Consider the following 17,680-nt stretch of genomic DNA (forward strand, 5'->3'; position numbering starts at 1 on the left):
ACGGTACTGGAATGGTGATTTAATGCTGTTTTCTCCATCAGAACAAACTGAAGAAACTGAAGTCTACCAGGATCTTTGCTGGCAGCATCTAAGTGATGATTTTGTTTGTAGTCGACCTCTGGTTGGAAAGCAGACTACATATACTGAGTGCTGTTGTCTGTACGGTGAAGCTTGGGGAATGCAGTGTGCACTGTGTCCTATGAAAGAGTCAGGTAAGGAGACGTACACGTCGGTTCTTGGAATGAAATCTGAAATATTGTATCTGTTTAATCCCTTGCATTTGTACTTGGGCTAATAACATAAGAAAGAACAAAAAAACACCTTAGCCCTTCAAGAACTAATGAAAATCGTTATAGTCTACATTTTGAAAATGTAGCTGCTTTTATTTTTTGTCACTTATAGGACCTATTTCCTTCAGGTGGAACTATCGGTGATTGGCAATGTAGAACCTTGGTGGACACAGGAGGGCATTTTAAGGGTAGCACAGTTCCTTAGCATGACTGACAAATTAGAAACCATCTGTGAAAAATCAGATGCAGTTCATGTGCACACGCAGGCATGATACTAAGCAGATTACAAAACTGTTTGGGATTTCGGCTGCTGGTGTTATATATTCAGATGCATTTTTCAGTGTAGTATTCTGCCAGGCTGGCTGCAATTAGGTGCATTTGTTTGATAAGGATCTGATAAGTTGTGATTTAGAATCACTAAACCTATCGAAGAATGAGTTGTTATTATATGACTTTATGCTCGGGTATTATGAAATGTATAGATGAGCAATTTAAGGGAGATAAAAGAAAAGGAACACCAGTAAGGACTGAAGAATTTCCAGGGAATATAACTTACTGTTTAACAAAGTGGACTGGCAGTCATATTTTTATTTGTTTGTGTTTAGAAATTAGATGTTGTTCCAAGATATTTCAGTCACACTTCTTGTGGTGACTACAAAAGCTAAATGGATATAGAGAGAAACATTGTAACTGACCCACAGACTTATTGCAGGGGATGGGGAACTGGAGAAGAGACCAATGGAGGCAGCACAGGTACATGTCATGCCGTGCCTGAGATATGTCAGTATCTTTAGCAGCTCTGGTGTATAGAGTCTGGTACCATACTAACTTCTTCCCCCATATAAACTATTCCAAGGTCTAGATTGGATGTAGCTTTCTTACAACAGATATGTCTTTCAGTAATACAGTTTTCCATGTAGGAATACCATGCTGCGCTAGTAAAGCATTTTATTCTGGGCATACCTGGATTTTCTGTTGGGCTTGTGTTACCCTAACTGTAATGTTGTGGCCAAAGCAGTATGTATTCTACTTGTAGCAAGAACCCTGGAGTTAAAACTACATAGAGAGCTTAGTGAAGCATTAAAGTGGTTGTTTGTGTCTGCTTGAGATTTATGTTTTTATAATTTACTTGGAAGATCCCTGAATCTCTTCTTATATATCTTTACTTGTTTGAGTTTGCTTTGGAAGTGCAACAATTGAAAAAAGTGCCTGATTTTGATGATGTTGGCTGGAGTAACTGCTGGCTGATGCTTACCCCAGAAAAAGACTGAAAAAGAAAAACAAGACATGACAGCAACTTGATTTGTAAGATATGGAAATCTCTGAAATGTCTTTGTCAGAATAAATCTTGTAGGAGGACACACCCAGGCACTGAATTACTACACCTGCTAGAATAACAATTGCAATGGAACAAAAAGTAATAGTAAAAAAAAAAACCCAAGGCCATATCTAATAGCAAGAATTGTTGCTGTGACCTGGAAAGATAGAGTAGAATAAAGGAGTTTTTCTTTGCACAAAGTTCATCACATGGTGACAGTGACCCATCTGTGTCATGCAAGCATGCAGTCCTGAGAGAAGGAAGGAAAGCTGTTCCTAGCAGCTGTTCAGGTAGGCAAAAGACACGCTTCTGAAGATTTCTATCTAGTTACTTTTAAAGCAGGGTAAATCTGAAAAGGAACAGAGAAGGACTACCAAGATCTTCAGGAAGTGGAGGACCTGTCTTCCAAGTGAAGATGTAAAAAGCCAAACCTAAATGCAAAACAAAGGCTGCAAATGGTAAGACTTCACAACAGCAAAATCATGGAGGATTCCCATATGCTTTTATATTAAACAACTGTCCTGATGCGAAGAAAATGTTGGAACAAGTTCAGTCTAAACATATTTAGGCTTGAAATTAGATGGATTTTGATCATTAGGACCACAGGATTCTGGAGCATTAATTCTGTGACATCAGTGGGGTCCAGCTCCCAACTAGGAAATTAATTTTGAAAAATACATGAAAGTTCCTGGTGGATGACAAGCTAAATATCACTTGGATGACCCTTAGTCAAGGCTGAAGAGCATTATGTTGGATCATAAAAACTTTCTCCCTCTAGACATAAGATAATTTTAATGTGAAGTTTAATATACTTTGAAAAGTATCTGCTTTAACTGAAACTATGAGGCTTACTTTGATCACAAATACTTTAAATTATCCTTGTACATTGGAACATAGTTGGTTAAAAAACCTAAAAGCATATTAAATCTTTATTATCACGGAACAAACGAACAGGTTTACATTTCTTAGTGAAGGTGGTACATGCTCCTGTGTCATCACAGACATGTGCATGCACACACACAGAAACCTGGAAGCCTTTTTCTGTTTTCATGAACATTTACCAAGAAAATTTAAAGCTGACTGAACTGAATAAATGATTCATTTGACATGTCTTCGGTTTGTAGCACTTAAAGTGACATCATTGGCTCCATAGAGTGCTTTCACACCTCTGGGCCAGCAGGTCACAGGTTCAAGTCCTGGCTGGGGAACCTGGAATTTCTCCATTTTTAAATTCTTCTGTATTGTGTCGGCCAGATTTACTACCGAAGGTATTTGCCTGTTTCCTGAGTTAGGGGTATTCTGAAGGTTTGTAGCACATGTTAAAGAAGACTAGGGATATGAAAAGAGTAACCACCGCCAGCTTCCACCATCAAATGGGTTGGATGATAGAACAGATAATTCACTGATCAGTGGTTTCCTTTTACCTTATTTATACTCCCCTTGTATTCAAGGATCTAGATGCTGCACTTAGAAAGAAGGAAATACAGACCTACCACCATAAGTGATATATTTGCAAATCTCTTAAGCAAATTCCCACTTTAATAAAAAATAACTTCTAACTTTTGTGTCACAACTTATTTTTAAAGTACTTCATTTTCATTACAAGATTTAAATGTCGAGCATAAAACCAGTGGCAAGATAGAGAACTTCTGTAAGAATTGATCCATATAAATGAAAAAGAAATCCAGCTTTTCGTCAGCATGAGAACAGAATTAATGTAGTTGCCAAAATTTATAGAAACTGCTGGAGGGTTCTTGATCAAACAACTCCCAGTGAAAACGAGACTAAATCCTCAAAGCCTGAGACAAAAATAAGTAGCACCTGTTGAAATCCTGCGACTGAACAGCAATGTCTTAACAACAGTAAGACTGAGAAGTATTTTGATGACAACATCAAGGAACAAATTCAAAATACTAGTTCAAAGTCCTGATCAAAATAACGCAAATGTGAACTGTGATGATATGATTGAGTACATCTTACTTGTACAAGCAGTTTTGTAGGGCAGGCCTTCTTAACATTAAATGGAGGAAACAAAGACAGATTGTTTTCAATTATATTGGTTCTAACGTGATTTTATGGTATCGTCATATTACAGATAAAGCCTTTCACAGGTTGCATCCAGTACCAAAATGTTAACTGCTGAAATATATCCTCACTGGTCTTATTGTGGTGCTAGGTTCTACTTGCCCAAGGAACTTTTAGTAATTATCCTTAAGAAACCTCTGTTATTTGAGGTTTGTTATTTGCAATCTGTAATACCTGACCAATTGAGAAAAACTAGAAAAATGGATATTTTTGTTTTAGATAGCAAAAGTAAAACATCGTTCCTTCATTACACACCACCATCCTAAAAAAATACCAACAAAAACTGTTCGATGACCTGACTTCAGAAGTTCTGCTTCCTGGCTCAATTCACTTGTTAGTGCCACAAGACCCAACTGTCTCCATCCCGAGTCCGTGCTCTAGTAACTGGCAGCAGGACAAGTACCAATGGGTTTAGCAGCTGGATCACAGCATCCATGCCAGAGAACACAGCAACTGGTCGAGACTGAAAAAATCTGGAATAAGGCCATATACACCTCTTGTTAACCTGAGCATGTAGCACCTGAGTTGTGAAGCTGCTGAGTTTTGAGAAGCTCCTGTGAAACACTTATGGAACTGGAGTGGATTTTTGACAAGAGGCATTTTTTCAGGATGCAGGAAATTTGAAGGGAGGTGGTAGAGGTAACAGCTAGAAAACGTTGAGTAAGGTGGTGTGCCAAGGTCAGTGTTTAATTTAGGGAGACTGCCTATTTTTGTATTTTTAAAATTATCTTCTTGGAGTTTACTACTGCTGTGCAGTAGCACCTTTGTTTCAGTAACATCTTAAGATGCTAGGAAGGTAGAATTATTTGCCTCTGAACTACAGATACACCAATCTGTTAAGGAGGGCACTTTCTTCCTCTGTAGCTGCCTGCCTGGAGAAGTTTTATTATAGAAAAAGGGGGTAAGGTAGGACTGGGACTTCACAGTTTTAAGAGGTGTTTTAATAACTATTTACTGTGGGTGGGGATCCATCACTACATCTGTAACTACGAACTTGTTGTTCATCTTACTAGTAAGATAAGGTCATGAACACATTGTTAGGCTACTGTAAAGGACACCATCATTCACTTTATCAGTCTGCTTATTTGCATAATCCTATACACAACTTTTATTCCTTTACTGTGAGTTTTAAATTCTAGCAGTTTATGGGTTTTCATGAAACCATTTTATGTTCAGAAAATCTGGAGAAAGGACAATGGTAGAACTCCAGTCAGTAGATATTACAGCTGTTCTGTGGGACTAAGAGTCTCATAGAGAACTGCTGAACATTTACATTGTACTTGAAGTTTCTCTTTATCTCCACCTTAGCATTTACAAAGTCCGTATTAGGAGAATACTGAGGGTAGTGGGTAACTTGAATCATCTAGAGCTGTGTAATGTAGGATTTCTCTTGGCCAATTTCACGTACTTTTTTTAATAAAGAAAACCACATATGTGTTGGTCCTACCAGTTTCCCCTTCCATCAGTAAAAAGAGAAATAGGCACCCTGAGCATTGGATTCCTCTGCCCTGTTCCAGACATCTGATTTAGAATGAGGTGATGTCCTGAAAGTGGTTATGTCTTTCCATGGACTAGAAGGGACACTGGATGACAGATTTGGGTGCAGACCCTTGGAGATGCTTGCTTGTAGTTGTTGAATTCTACCGCTTCTGGCAGAACAGAATATTTGGGTTGCTTTTTTGTTGCAAGAAACTCTGTGTATCTCTCATAAGCATTATGAGTTAGTTCTGGGCTGACCTTCCATGTTATGAGAACATGGGGTTCCCTTCAAGTTCTGCCAAATGTCACGCAAGAGGATCTGAACGTACAAGGAAAACTGATGTGTGTAAAGGATGAGTTTCCATCTGTCTTCTGTTCAGATGGTAAAGATCAGCAGGGAAGCACTGGATTACTTTCTGGAGACCATTGTCTGTCTTTCCTTTTAGGATGGCGTTGTGCCTCCTTCTTTTCTGCTAAGGATTATCTTTTGAGCTCAAGTCATTGCAGTGACTTGGCTTTGAATACTCAAAGTCATATGCTCGGGTGTGCAGACTTTTGGCTGCTTTCATTTCTGTTGATGAGGATTTTCAGTGCTTTTTCTGAAGTTTAGAAGAGACAAGCAGAATAGCCTTGAAAGGGTTTTCCTCATGGAACTTCACATTCCAAGTGTACATGAGAGTCAGCAAGGAGTCAGAAAGCCATATGCAAAACTGTGGCAGGACCAACCTGACTCTTACTACAAGTTTTAGCAATCTACCTTGTGCAGCAGAAGAGAGAGAATTTTGGTTTAGGAAATTTGAACATCATCAGTTGAGGAACAAAAGGTGACTATCAGGAGGTTTTGAAAAAATCAGACTGGGAATTACTTCAGTTTTAACAAGAGCTTTACACCCACTGTGAGCTTTTCCTCAGCAATTTCATTTAGGATGTCTCTATGTGAGGACATGAATATCTTAACTCATAAAAAAAAACTTTTAAGACTGGTACCCTTCCCTTTTTCTGTAGCATCAAGAGCCATAGAATATATATGAATGCTGTCCACCACAAACCTCAGCATTTCTTCATGGAAGATGTCACTGAGATTACTTAAGTTATCAAATAGTACCATTTAAATGTAAAGCAGAAATATTTACAGCATTGGTTCACAGATGATGCAATCTCCTTAGAGAACATGAACTTGACCAATTCAGACTGATGTCCAGGACCTCTGATTGGGAAGGGACATATATTACATGTAATAAATGCTTTCTTGGCTTTGTTCTTCTCTCCACTGATTTCTTCCATGGTGAAACTGTTGCATTCCCAAATTATTTGACGGAACTGCCTTGGTGTTGATAGGTTTGGCTCCTTTTTTGTGTGTGTGATGGTGACTGTTCTGAGGAGCTGGAACAGAAATAAAGTTCGCTTTATGGGCAGAAGCTGGAATTGGCTGTGGTTCAGTTGTTTCATGGTTGTGTTAGGAAAACCTTTTTTGTATAATATTCTGCTTTAAAAATATGAAATATGGAATAGTTTTTCTGACTAGATAATTTAGGATTGCACAGTTACAACTGTGCAAATTCAATGCACATTTGCCCAGCTGCACTTGTGTGAACAAGCACCGAAAAGCCAGTCAGTCCATCCAGTTCATATTGCATCGTCTCTGTCAGTCTAGCTTTCATCACCCGCTGCAGCTAACTTCTGTGCCAGTACGCATGTGCGTCTAGCTGTCATCCCCTAACACGCTTGTTTTATATGCACACATATGACTTAAAATTATGTCCTTTACATTTTTGGAACTATACCTTAGCTTCCTTTTATAATGGCTGTCCTAAGTTATACAACAGGCTGTCGTAATGCTTCATTTGCAAGTTATGAGAAAAACTTCGAAACACGTGGAGTAATGTAGACTAATTATATTAAAAATATAAGTCTTTTTTTCCTCTTGAACTGCAGTTGTATTGTACCTAATCAGAGCTAGGAGATGAGGAAGCAGTGAAAATAAATCCATATAAAAAAAGGTTTCGTCATTGATTATGAATTACAGAAAATTATTTTTTTTATTTTAATTTACATGGAAGATTATTTTGAAAGCAAGCATTAATTGCTGTGACAACTAAAATGTTTTTGTCATTCAGGGGTAGTTATAAGTCTACACTATTTGGACATTGAATTGGAACATAAAGAATTAAGAGAGTATTATAGGTAATTCTAAGTCATCACAGTATGTACCAAAACAATTATATAAATTATACATAAAGAGGATATGTGTATACATTCCAAAGTGACTTACGACTATTTAAATGCTCTGTCGGCTTTTGTATTAAAGCTCTATATACAAATAATGTATAAATTATTAAAATATTAGAGTGTATTAACAAATGGTTAATTAAGCATAATTCAGGAGGTTAGTAGATTATTGCCGTTGTATGTATAGCCTCATAGAAGACCTTGATATAGTTATAACTCCTTGTAACAAATACCAGGTTTACACCATGCCCTAAAACAGCTCTGTGTCATTTTATAGCCAGAAATTTACTTATAACGAGACCTAAAATTGCAGATATCTAGAACTTTACTGATGAAAGACCAGGGTGGCAGGAAACAATTTTCTGTTGTCAACATTTCTTTATTCTTCTTTTGATAATAAGCAACCTTGCATTGGCAAACTTGCAATATAAAATAGTGTTGAACAACCTTCAAACTACCCAACTGTCATGTATGTGAGAGCTCCAGCTCTATGGATTTTCAAATGTTTGCACTACTTCCTTAAGAAGAAAAACATTGTTTCTACTACTGGTTATCACTAAGTGCAAAATCAGCACTGAGTAATCTGAAAAACCAGTGTCCAGGTTCTGCCAATCTTTTCCATCAGATCACATTCATGTGGAAGGAGTAGTGATCCCTCAAACCTGCTTGCCTTGTCCCATTGCTGCTTACTGGCTGGTTTTGTGTGGTGATTTCTTCCACACAGGCCAGATGAATTAGTGTTGTGCAGTGGAGCATAGATTTCGTTTGCCAAGAACATTTACGTGCATCTGTGAGAAAGTGCTTTCACGCCTCTGCCCAGCTTTTCTTTGTATATGTATCAAAGCCCTTGGGCATAATGAGTAGCTCAACACAAAACACTGGAGAAGTCAAACTGCGGTGATAAGCTGGCTGATGCGGTACGTGGATGTTATCTGGGGTTGGATGTGGGGAAAGAAGAATAGGGTGTTTCTGGTCCTATGACAGGTCTCAAAACTATGGTTGTTATCACAGTATCTCAGTGGGAAGCTGTGCATTAAGGGATGTGAGTAACGTTTGCTGTATGCTGTTTATTTTGTTGTGCTGGCTTTGTTTCATGTGCCATGGGATGTCTCTCATGGGCAGTGTACTTTTTCATGTGGGAGAGGGTTACTTGAATATAATTATTACTATGTATAAATATATTCTCGAGGGTGCACATCGGAGGAAATCACCTTACACTTGAAGCAGAAGGTGGCGAGATTTACAATGATTTCTAAGTTCTCTTGGGAGTTCATTCTGCAGACTCAGACTGGCACCTGTGACAGTTCTGGATGTGGACTGACAGTTTTTGCCTGTACTGTGAAGTCCTATGCTTTCAAAGAGCCAAGTTGTTGACCACAGAATTTGAACAGACTTTTTGAAGATTTTATTGTTTTCAGTACAAAATTAAACTGTTCCAGGTGGAGGAGAATACTACCTGTGAAAATAAAATCACAGTGCTGGGCAGCAAGCAGGGCTGTGCTCTGCACTGTCTAGAGGCAGTCTAGATTTATCCAACTATTTGCTGTCTGGGACAGTTCTACACAGCATGAGGTTTCTGGCTCCGTAAGCATCTGCAGTTCTTGGATTTTGTATCTGCTTAGGGCTTTTTTTCCTCTCTCTCTTTTGGTGGTTTTCTTTCCTGTTCTTACTCTGCCTGATTCTCAGAACATCAGGCAATCTTCACAGAAACAAATGCTGAACAGTCTGTAGCGACAGTAAAGGAGCACCTGGATTGCTGCATTTTAAAAACATTTCTATTTTCAAATAAATTATCTCATATATATTTTAGTAAATGGTAACAGAAACATAGATGACACACTAAATCAAAGTAAAAAAATCAGATTCTGCATCAGCATTTCAGACATGGACTCTGACACCTAAAATGAAGAGTTGCTTTGGTCTGCTTCAACTTGTGTACCTTTGCTGCTGGAGAGGGGCAGAAAATCAGACTACAGCTATTTCCCTGTGCATTTCCCATTTCCCTTTGCCCTTTGAGAGTCACAGCCAAGGAGACTTTGAAGAGTATTCGTACTGGTTTGAAGATGTAGTTTGTAGATCGGTGTGGGCTATTTTAGTAGGATTTTTTCATTGTGTGATTTTTGCAGGTTGGCTGACAGTGCCAGAAATATGGCCCCACCTGCTCCAGTTTGCTTCCTTTGGGGTGGCTTCTGCTAGCAGCCACAATGGTCTAGCATAGCCTTTGTTCCACCAGAATGACAAGTGTAACCATAGCTAGTCCTGGAGAGGGATGCACTGGCAGCGGGATACACAGCATCCCTCTGCTCTTCCTGCCTGTGCAGGCCAGAAGAACCTCACCCATAACTTTTTGTACAGTTATTTACTCAAATCTGTCCCTGGTGTTATCCCTGTTATGACTTAATAGTCTGTGTTTGGCTCATTAACATTTTAATGACATTCTTCTTGAAGGGAGAATGCTTTCTGGAAATTGCAGATTTATGGTGTTTCTAGGAAGATAAGTTTATTTCTAGCTAACATGAACCACAGCTCCCTGGGACTAACGTAATGCAGCCTGTGTAACAAGTATGATTAGTTTTATATCCTATTTTCTTTCTCCCCTCAGAGGATTATGCCCAGCTGTGCAACATTCCTGTTCCAGGATCTCGACAGCCATATGGACAAGATGCTTTGGTTGACTTCGAGGAGCACTACACTCCAGAAACCAATCCATACTTTGTTGAAGACCGTAAGCAAATTTCTCTGTTATATAAAACAAGTTGAAATGAGGGTTGTAATTTGGATTATTTCCCTGTAGCTGGCTTCATTCTTCTGTTTGCTTCTTCATAATATGGCCTATTTATGTGTCAGTTATTCCTGTGAAACCAGCTTTCAGTCAGGTGTTCTGGTTCAAGAGCCAGTGTTGTATTAGAGTCCAGTTGGGCTCAGAGTACAATATTAGTTTTTAATATAGTGAAATAGTTTGTGCCAAGTGTACTAAATTTGTATTTACCAACAGATTTACAGCCAAAGGTCAGAGAGATTGCCAGTTTTCTTTCTCACAAATTCATTTTCCTTTGGAGCATGGGACAGATTTCTTCAGAGTGCATTTGGTTTAAAATAAAAAATAATAATAAAAAAAAAGTACCTTCACACCAGCTTTCTTTTATTTTCCAGCAGAATTCATATGGGGAAAATGGAGAGCATGCAAGTTGTTCTAGCTCAATAGAAAAAATGTACAGCACAGCATGATCAGAGAGGATGCATGCATAAAGCCTTCAGGCTAGACGGAATGGCCTGCCAGGCAGGGTGTGAGGGATTGTGAACAGCATCTCAGTTGTACTTCAGCAATATCAAGGTTCTTTACGAGTCTGTCCCAGCTCACTGTTAACACTTGTGGGAGGAATGCTTACAGCTGTCAGCATCTTCCTCAAAATCGGGCACCATGTAAGGTTCAGTGTATTTCATCACACTTTTACAGAAATAAAACGGAGGTATCAGAAGGGACTGGTAACTTCCCTGTTCTGTACACATGGCCTACAAGTTGTCACTATGCTCTTTATCAAAGTGTCCCATACAAGGAGTTATTTTTAAAGTAACGGTGACAGGTCACAACAAGGCAAGAGGATTGCAGCACACTGTAGAAGGGTGATAGGCATTTCTGACATACATTGCACTTTTTAGTATACATTTCTATGGAACTACACAAATCAGATGAGTTCATTTCTGTCTGGTATCTAAATGACCTTATAGCTCTACACAGAATTGTAAAATGTTTCATTTCCTTATATCCAGATGATTTTAATTAAACAATAAATGATTGTTGATGTTTATTTGAAATGTCACATAGTGACAAGTACCAAACAGTGAAAAGTCCAGAAAGATGACCGGGTAACCAGTGTGATGGACAAAATACCGAGTTGGAAAGAAGCACTTCACAAGTTATAAGCAGTGGTCAATAAATGCTTTAAAATAGTTTTGAGTCCACTGTCTTAGGGACACAGGCTTAAGAGTTCAAGTCTCTTGCTTCCATCCTATCACTGGATCAGATGCAGGGGCAAGCAAATGCACAAGAATCCCCAAAACACTACTATAAGACTCTGTCCTAATCGGAAACATATTCCCTGACAGATACTGTTGCCACCTCAAGGTCACAGTCCTACTGCCGTCGGTAGGAGAAATGTGACAATACCTCTCATCCCATGGCAGGCCATGTACTTGAAGGTCATGTTTCTTACCTGTGTGTAATCGGCTTCTACAGAACCAAAGGCACATATTAGAATTACAACCTGGGTCCCATCCAGCCATTTTGAAGTAGAATATTTTGTGAAGTAGAACTTGCTGTGAGTGATAAGTATTCTGGTTTTAGCTAGTTAAAATTACAACATACTGTATTTATGAGAGAGAGAAATATGTATCTATGTGTGTATGTATGTCTACATAGATGCACATAGATGTACATACATTCTATATGTCTAGTGATGCCTTTATTTAAGAAAAGTCTATGTACTGGGAGGGAGCAACTTCCCTTTTCACTTTAAAGGACTTTTGTGAGCCCTCTGCAAGAGGACTTGAGCACCTAAGGAAAATTGGTTAAGTATCTACATTGTAATGATACATCAGGACAGTCTGCTCAATATCCTCAGTAGTATTGCACTGGGATGTAATTTACTAGTTTTGTGGGAAAGGTCGTAATGTTTCCCACTTCATGTACTGTACATGTTATTGAGATCTGGCGTATGTCAGCAAGTACTTATGTCACATTACATGTTCGGTGCCTCTGGAATTTATTCAGTGTATGACTGACCAGCATGATCCTTACAAAGAATCCCAACATGTTTGAGAAGAGTCAAGATAAAAACAATGTACATAGTCAAAGGGAGGGGGAAGTGGAATCACAGTAGGTAAATTAAATGGAGGACCATACAGAAAAGGCAGAGTAGGAAGGGCAAAGCAGGACAAGAGAGGGCCTCAAGGACCAAGGGAAGATGGAATAAGTATAAAAAGACAGGAGAACAAGCACAAATTCCTAAGCAGTGTTGGAAATCTACCTATCACAACTGCTGCAACAATATAAATCAGTAGACAGATTTTAGATAAAGCAATAGTTTGTTTGTGGGGTCCCTATATTAATTATATTAGTTATGGAGCAGCTAAGGAGATTTATTCCACTCTGGCTCCAATTCGCCCTCCATTTCTATGCCATATATTCATTATGCTGGTAAACCTATGATTCCCAAATACTCTTGACTTTTTCCTCAGAAGTCTTCTTGATGTGGTGGTCTGCCATCCGCAGTCCTGTTACCTCACGGCTCCACGCATAGAAAGTTAGTTTAAAAACTTGTGCAGGGCTAACAGGAGCAATTCAGTCCTAGAGAGAATCTCCAGACATGTGAAAATGTCAAATAATTTTTGAAGTATAACTCCTTCCTTATACATAAAAGCACAACAGTCAGAAAGGCCCTGAGGCAGGGAGCACAAAGACAACCGCTTGGATTTGACTGCTCACCATCTAGCATTATGACAAGGAGCAACTGGTACATTATAGGTATTTGTACTGGCTCTAGTACCTGAAGTACCAGCCAAAGGGTTGTTAACCAAACCCACAACAGGAAAGCAGTCTCTGATTTCTTCTTACTTTCCTTAAGGCAGTTGAGATTGATTTTCTTACCATGTTTTCTTCCAGGTAAATCAGAAGGCATTTCTTCCCCTTACACAGACCTTGTTTTTCCAGAATAGTGTTTGAAGGAACTTTTACCCCAAACAACACTACCACTTCTTAGCTTTGTTTTCATAAAGGTTGATAAACATAATAACTCAAATAAAAGCTGCTATTTAGAAAATACTGATTTTTCCTTTAAAACGATATTGTCAAATTACACGGTTTCCCTTACAAAAAAAGTCACAGATTTTTAACACAAATTAAAAAACTTAAGAGTTGACAAAGTTATTTGGCTTTCATCTTGAAACACATCACAGCACTTTTCTAGCGCATTTAAAACTCCAGATGGTGCAGATCTGCTAAGGCCGTCCTATATTCTGCAAAGTCAAGTTGCATTCCAGTAAACTTCTGAGAGAATTTCAGACTCTTACTACACGTTTGGGTATTCTGATTCAACAGCTCTGTAACTTGTTTGCAATTCTTTCTCCACCCAGGTTTTCTGAACAGCTTTGAGGAGTTACAAGCAGAGGAATGTGGTATTCTGAATGGATGTGAAAATGGTCGATGTGTAAGAGTCCAGGAAGGCTATACCTGTGACTGCTTTGATGGGTACCACCTGGACATGGCCAAAATGACTTGTGTTGGTGAGGATAGCGTATGACTTCATCTTTTTCTGTTAGGCTGCCAGTTTACTCAGGCACTTGACCTAAGGAGGATCTGGAACAAAGGGGTTAGAGATGATCACCTGAATTGTATTAAAGATGCCAACTTTGATTTACCGCAAAAGGTGGTAAATGTTGTTACAGAAATAACTATGTTGGTGTTCTTCAGTTCACCTTGGTCATTACAGCTGCATTCAGTTAAGGGCCTAGAAATGAGCAGACACGCATTTGTGCAATAAAGCTGGAACTTACATCAATAATTTAACACTAATATATAGAAAAAAGTTTTGAAAGTCTTTAGTGAGCTAAGAGGATGAAACTGGATCCAGACTAGAAGAGTACTTTTAGGAGCAGATTTTTAGAGTGGTTGAATCACCTAAATATTCTGATGACCGCTTGGTGTGTTTTGGCTCCTCATTCTCACTGATTTCACCCGTCAGCAGACCAGACTGTTCCTCTCACCCTCAAAGTAGTAAATCTGCACAACTGCTAACTAGGCCGTCTAGTGATTATGTCATCAATTAAAACAACAAAACGTGGGAATGGCAAATGTCAGTGAGAAGACTAAGGTAACATCCTGCAAGGTAGAAGTCTAGTAGAACCTGTGCATGGGTATTTCAGTTTAAGGTCTCTATTGGCCTTGCTTTAGCATTGTGTTTGTCAGCCACAGCTGAGGTCTTTCACCTGTATCATGATGAGCTGCTTGCATGCCTTGTAAACTTTAGGACTTCATGACCAGCTGGCCTCCTTAGCAAGAAAAGATGTAGCTCCTGTGTGTTTCAGGCCAGTGCTGGACAAGTGCAGGTAGTTTGCTGCTCGCAACTGTTTAGTTGACAACACCAACAGCTCCTAAATGATTTGATTTTTTTAAAATACAGATATTCTACTAAGAATTTGGTGCTTCTTTGTTGTAAGCCGCTTTTCAGTTATCAGATAAAAACCTGGCATTGTTTATTAATTTTTTTTTGTTTGCAGCTTAGGCTGAATTTGGAGTTGCTGATCTAACAGTTTAAGGCCATTCAATACAATATTGATTTCCTATGATAACGTCCATCTCTTCCCAATAAAATACTCATGTGTTATGGCTTTTGACCCAGCCTAATTCCACCTGATCTGAACTGAAAATATAGTTCTCAGTGTATTCATACAGCATATTCTTCTCCTGACAGTGCTTGAAATAAATGAGCTCTACCTACACACCAGACTTAAGCACATGTATTTTGATGTCCCCTTTTTGCAGATGTGAATGAGTGCAGTGAGCTGAACAACAGGATGTCTCTCTGCAAGAATGCCAAATGCATTAACACCGAAGGTTCGTACAAGTGTTTGTGTCTCCCAGGGTACGTCCCTTCAGACAAGCCAAACTACTGCACACCACTGAACTCAGAACTAGACAGTGAACTGGAGTAGAGGAAAACCTCCATATCCTAAGCCCATATACTCTGCACTGTATAAAGAAAAGGAAGAAAAGTATTTAACTTGTGAAGAGGAGGCACCAGAGTAGCAAACATAAGAGGAGAAAAGCATTAAAATGTGTCAAAAGGTGAGACATGATGGGCTGATTGTAAATCAGCTTCACTGAAGTGACAGACCAAAAGGACACATTACTCTGTATGAAAGAAACAATCAAGTATATAGTGTGTTCATAAGAAAAAAAAATATCTTTGAAAATAAGCAAAAACAGTGCTGTTATTTTAAACAGAAGAGCTTTTGGTTTTTGGTTTTTTTTGTTTGTTTGTTTGTTTTACTATTGCTTGATTAATTTGGCATTTAAATAGTGATGGAAATATTTTATATTACTATGTCAGTTTTTGATTGTTCAGTTCCTTGCCTACTGTTTCTTTACAGACCTTTTTTCTGATCAGTACAAATTCTATGATACAGATATTCTTAGGCCATTTTATAAGAACTGTTACAAGGGGTAATGCTCCTCCTTCTCTGGAACATTGGTCAGTGACTTTTTTTTTAATTTGCTAATTGTCTGCCCTGTGGAGCAGGCACCATTTTTTTCAAATGTTTATATACCTTGGCGAAAAGTCCTTATATTCATTTTGTATTCTGTATGGTTGTTACTGCACTTAAAGTTTTTAGAACCTTTCTTGCCAAGTTCAAAGCTGCTAGTGGACAATATTGGATTCCTTTTGTACATTAAAACAAAAGATTTGAGCTCACGTCTGTATTGTAATGTGTAAATTGAACACAAGAGAGATCTTGTATGATTACCCTAACATATTAAAGCTGTATATTAAAACTCAATAAAATCACCTTTTTTTTTAGAAAAAAAAAAAAAAAGCTGTTTACTAATTGTAGGCGTTCTTTTTTCTTTTATTGGTGTTTTTATGTTACAAGAATCAAGCCCTCAGGTATTTACAGTACTAGAATTAATTTACATTACAATAGTTAGAGAGAGCTGGCTGGCTGGTTTTTCCTTCTCATGCTGTTTTAATAAGACCAGAATCTGAATTAGTTCATGCCTGAAGTTAGGCTTCCAGAGGGAAGGTTTTAAACACCGACCTACAGAAACTGTTTCACTTGGAAGCTGATTCCCATGGAATTTTTTTCTTTTCTGGTTTAGGCATATTTCCCACTAAATCTGCAAATAAGGCTCTTCAGTGTGATGGCCTAGTTTTAAGAAATACTTGAGAGAAGGGGGAGAATTTCCTTTTCTTGATGAACTGTACCTTCCCATCAGCTCTGTTTTTCAGTAGAAGGAGAGAAGGAGATGAGGAGACTGACAGATGTTTCACTTTGACCTTCTCCAGAGTGAAAAGAGTTTGCTTTGGAAATCCCCAAACAGGTCCTTTTGATATTTTCCAAATGAAATATTTTTGCTGTGTCTTTTAGACCTGCCCTGTATTAAAAGGAAAAGGATAACGTGCGTCTTTAAAAAGTGGGTCAAATTTCATCCAATTGTCTGAAAATTAGATTTTTATTTCTCATTTCACCAAAAGAAAGAAATATTTGACTTGGTTCTGAATCAAATTCTTTTTCCAATATTTAGGTCAGCCACTGAACCAAAAATATCCTAAGTTGTATTCCTTTCAATACTTTTGACGCACTCAGTCAATCTCATTAAAGTTCATGTGCCTGTTAACGTGCAGGAGCAACTGTCCTTCCCAGGGCCCCTTCTCTCCGTCTGCTGGAATTTGACACTAGGACTAGTGAATATATTGTATGTTTAAGATCAGATGGTATCTTAAAATGCAAGAAAAATTCCGTAGTAAATCTGGGGAGGGATATGGATCTTTAAAGAAGAGACCCTCTGCAATGTGCCCATCTGCCTTGATTTTTCCAGAATTAAGCTGGAGAGGGGTAGAGGGCAAGTCACTCCTCTTGGTCAGAAGAGGTAGCCAGCAAACACTACTGCTGGTGTATAATTACAGAAGTAAACAATAATTATTTCTTGCTTACATGCTGGGGTTAAGGAGGAAGGAAGGAAGGATGGAAGGTCTGGTCTTACTAAGGAATTCAGTAACTAAAGAGCTCCTAGTTGTCCTGCTTAAAGTTAATCCTCTGATCTTAATAAAAACCAAAGCCATGATTACAACCTTTCACTGGCTTCAAGATGAGCTCTTGTCTGCTTTCAGCTGTCATGAAAATCCATGGACAAGACAGTGCTCCCCCAACTCCCATCACCAGTGGCCTTCTCCTGCTTCAGAAGCTGGCTGTGTTCACCTCTGAAAGAGGCCCCAAAGCTGCCATTGCATTCAGCACCACAGCCTCAGATTTTCAACACTGCAGCGCTCCTTCAGTGCTTCCCTGGTAAGGGAGTTAAAGTGGCAGTTTGGGTCTCCACTTTTCCTGGGAGTACCCCAGTATGACAGCTGAGGAAATAACACTCAGACTTCAGTACCCTCAGAAGTCTTTGCTTGGGGACAAACGCTGTATTGAATGTGTAATTCTGAGCCACAAGATTGGCTCCTTGCTGATTTATTACATCTTTTTAGAACAAAAGTTTAGAATAGCCTGGGACTTTGCC

General features: G+C 38.7%; 1 protein-coding gene across 7 annotated transcripts in view; it reads left to right on the forward strand.

Moving 5' to 3' along the window:
- The window catches only part of LTBP1 (latent transforming growth factor beta binding protein 1), a 199,514-nt gene extending 182,403 nt beyond the window's left edge, over positions 1-17,111 (forward strand). The window contains exons 30-33 of one of the 7 annotated variants that reach the window (XM_054061706.1): positions 42-212; positions 10,004-10,126; positions 13,534-13,683; positions 14,942-17,107. In XM_054061706.1, coding sequence (XP_053917681.1) covers positions 42-212; positions 10,004-10,126; positions 13,534-13,683; positions 14,942-15,111 — 614 coding nt within the window. In that variant the 3' untranslated portion in view covers positions 15,112-17,107. Of the gene's footprint in view, positions 1-41; positions 213-10,003; positions 10,127-13,533; positions 13,684-14,941 lie in introns of all 7 variants that reach the window. The other 6 variants (XM_054061705.1, XM_054061703.1, XM_054061707.1 and 3 more) reach the window with 6 other exon arrangements.
- Positions 17,112-17,680: the final 569 nt, after the last annotated feature.

This window comes from Cuculus canorus, chromosome 3, assembly GCF_017976375.1.
Source record: "Cuculus canorus isolate bCucCan1 chromosome 3, bCucCan1.pri, whole genome shotgun sequence".
NCBI lineage: Eukaryota > Metazoa > Chordata > Aves > Cuculiformes > Cuculidae > Cuculus > Cuculus canorus.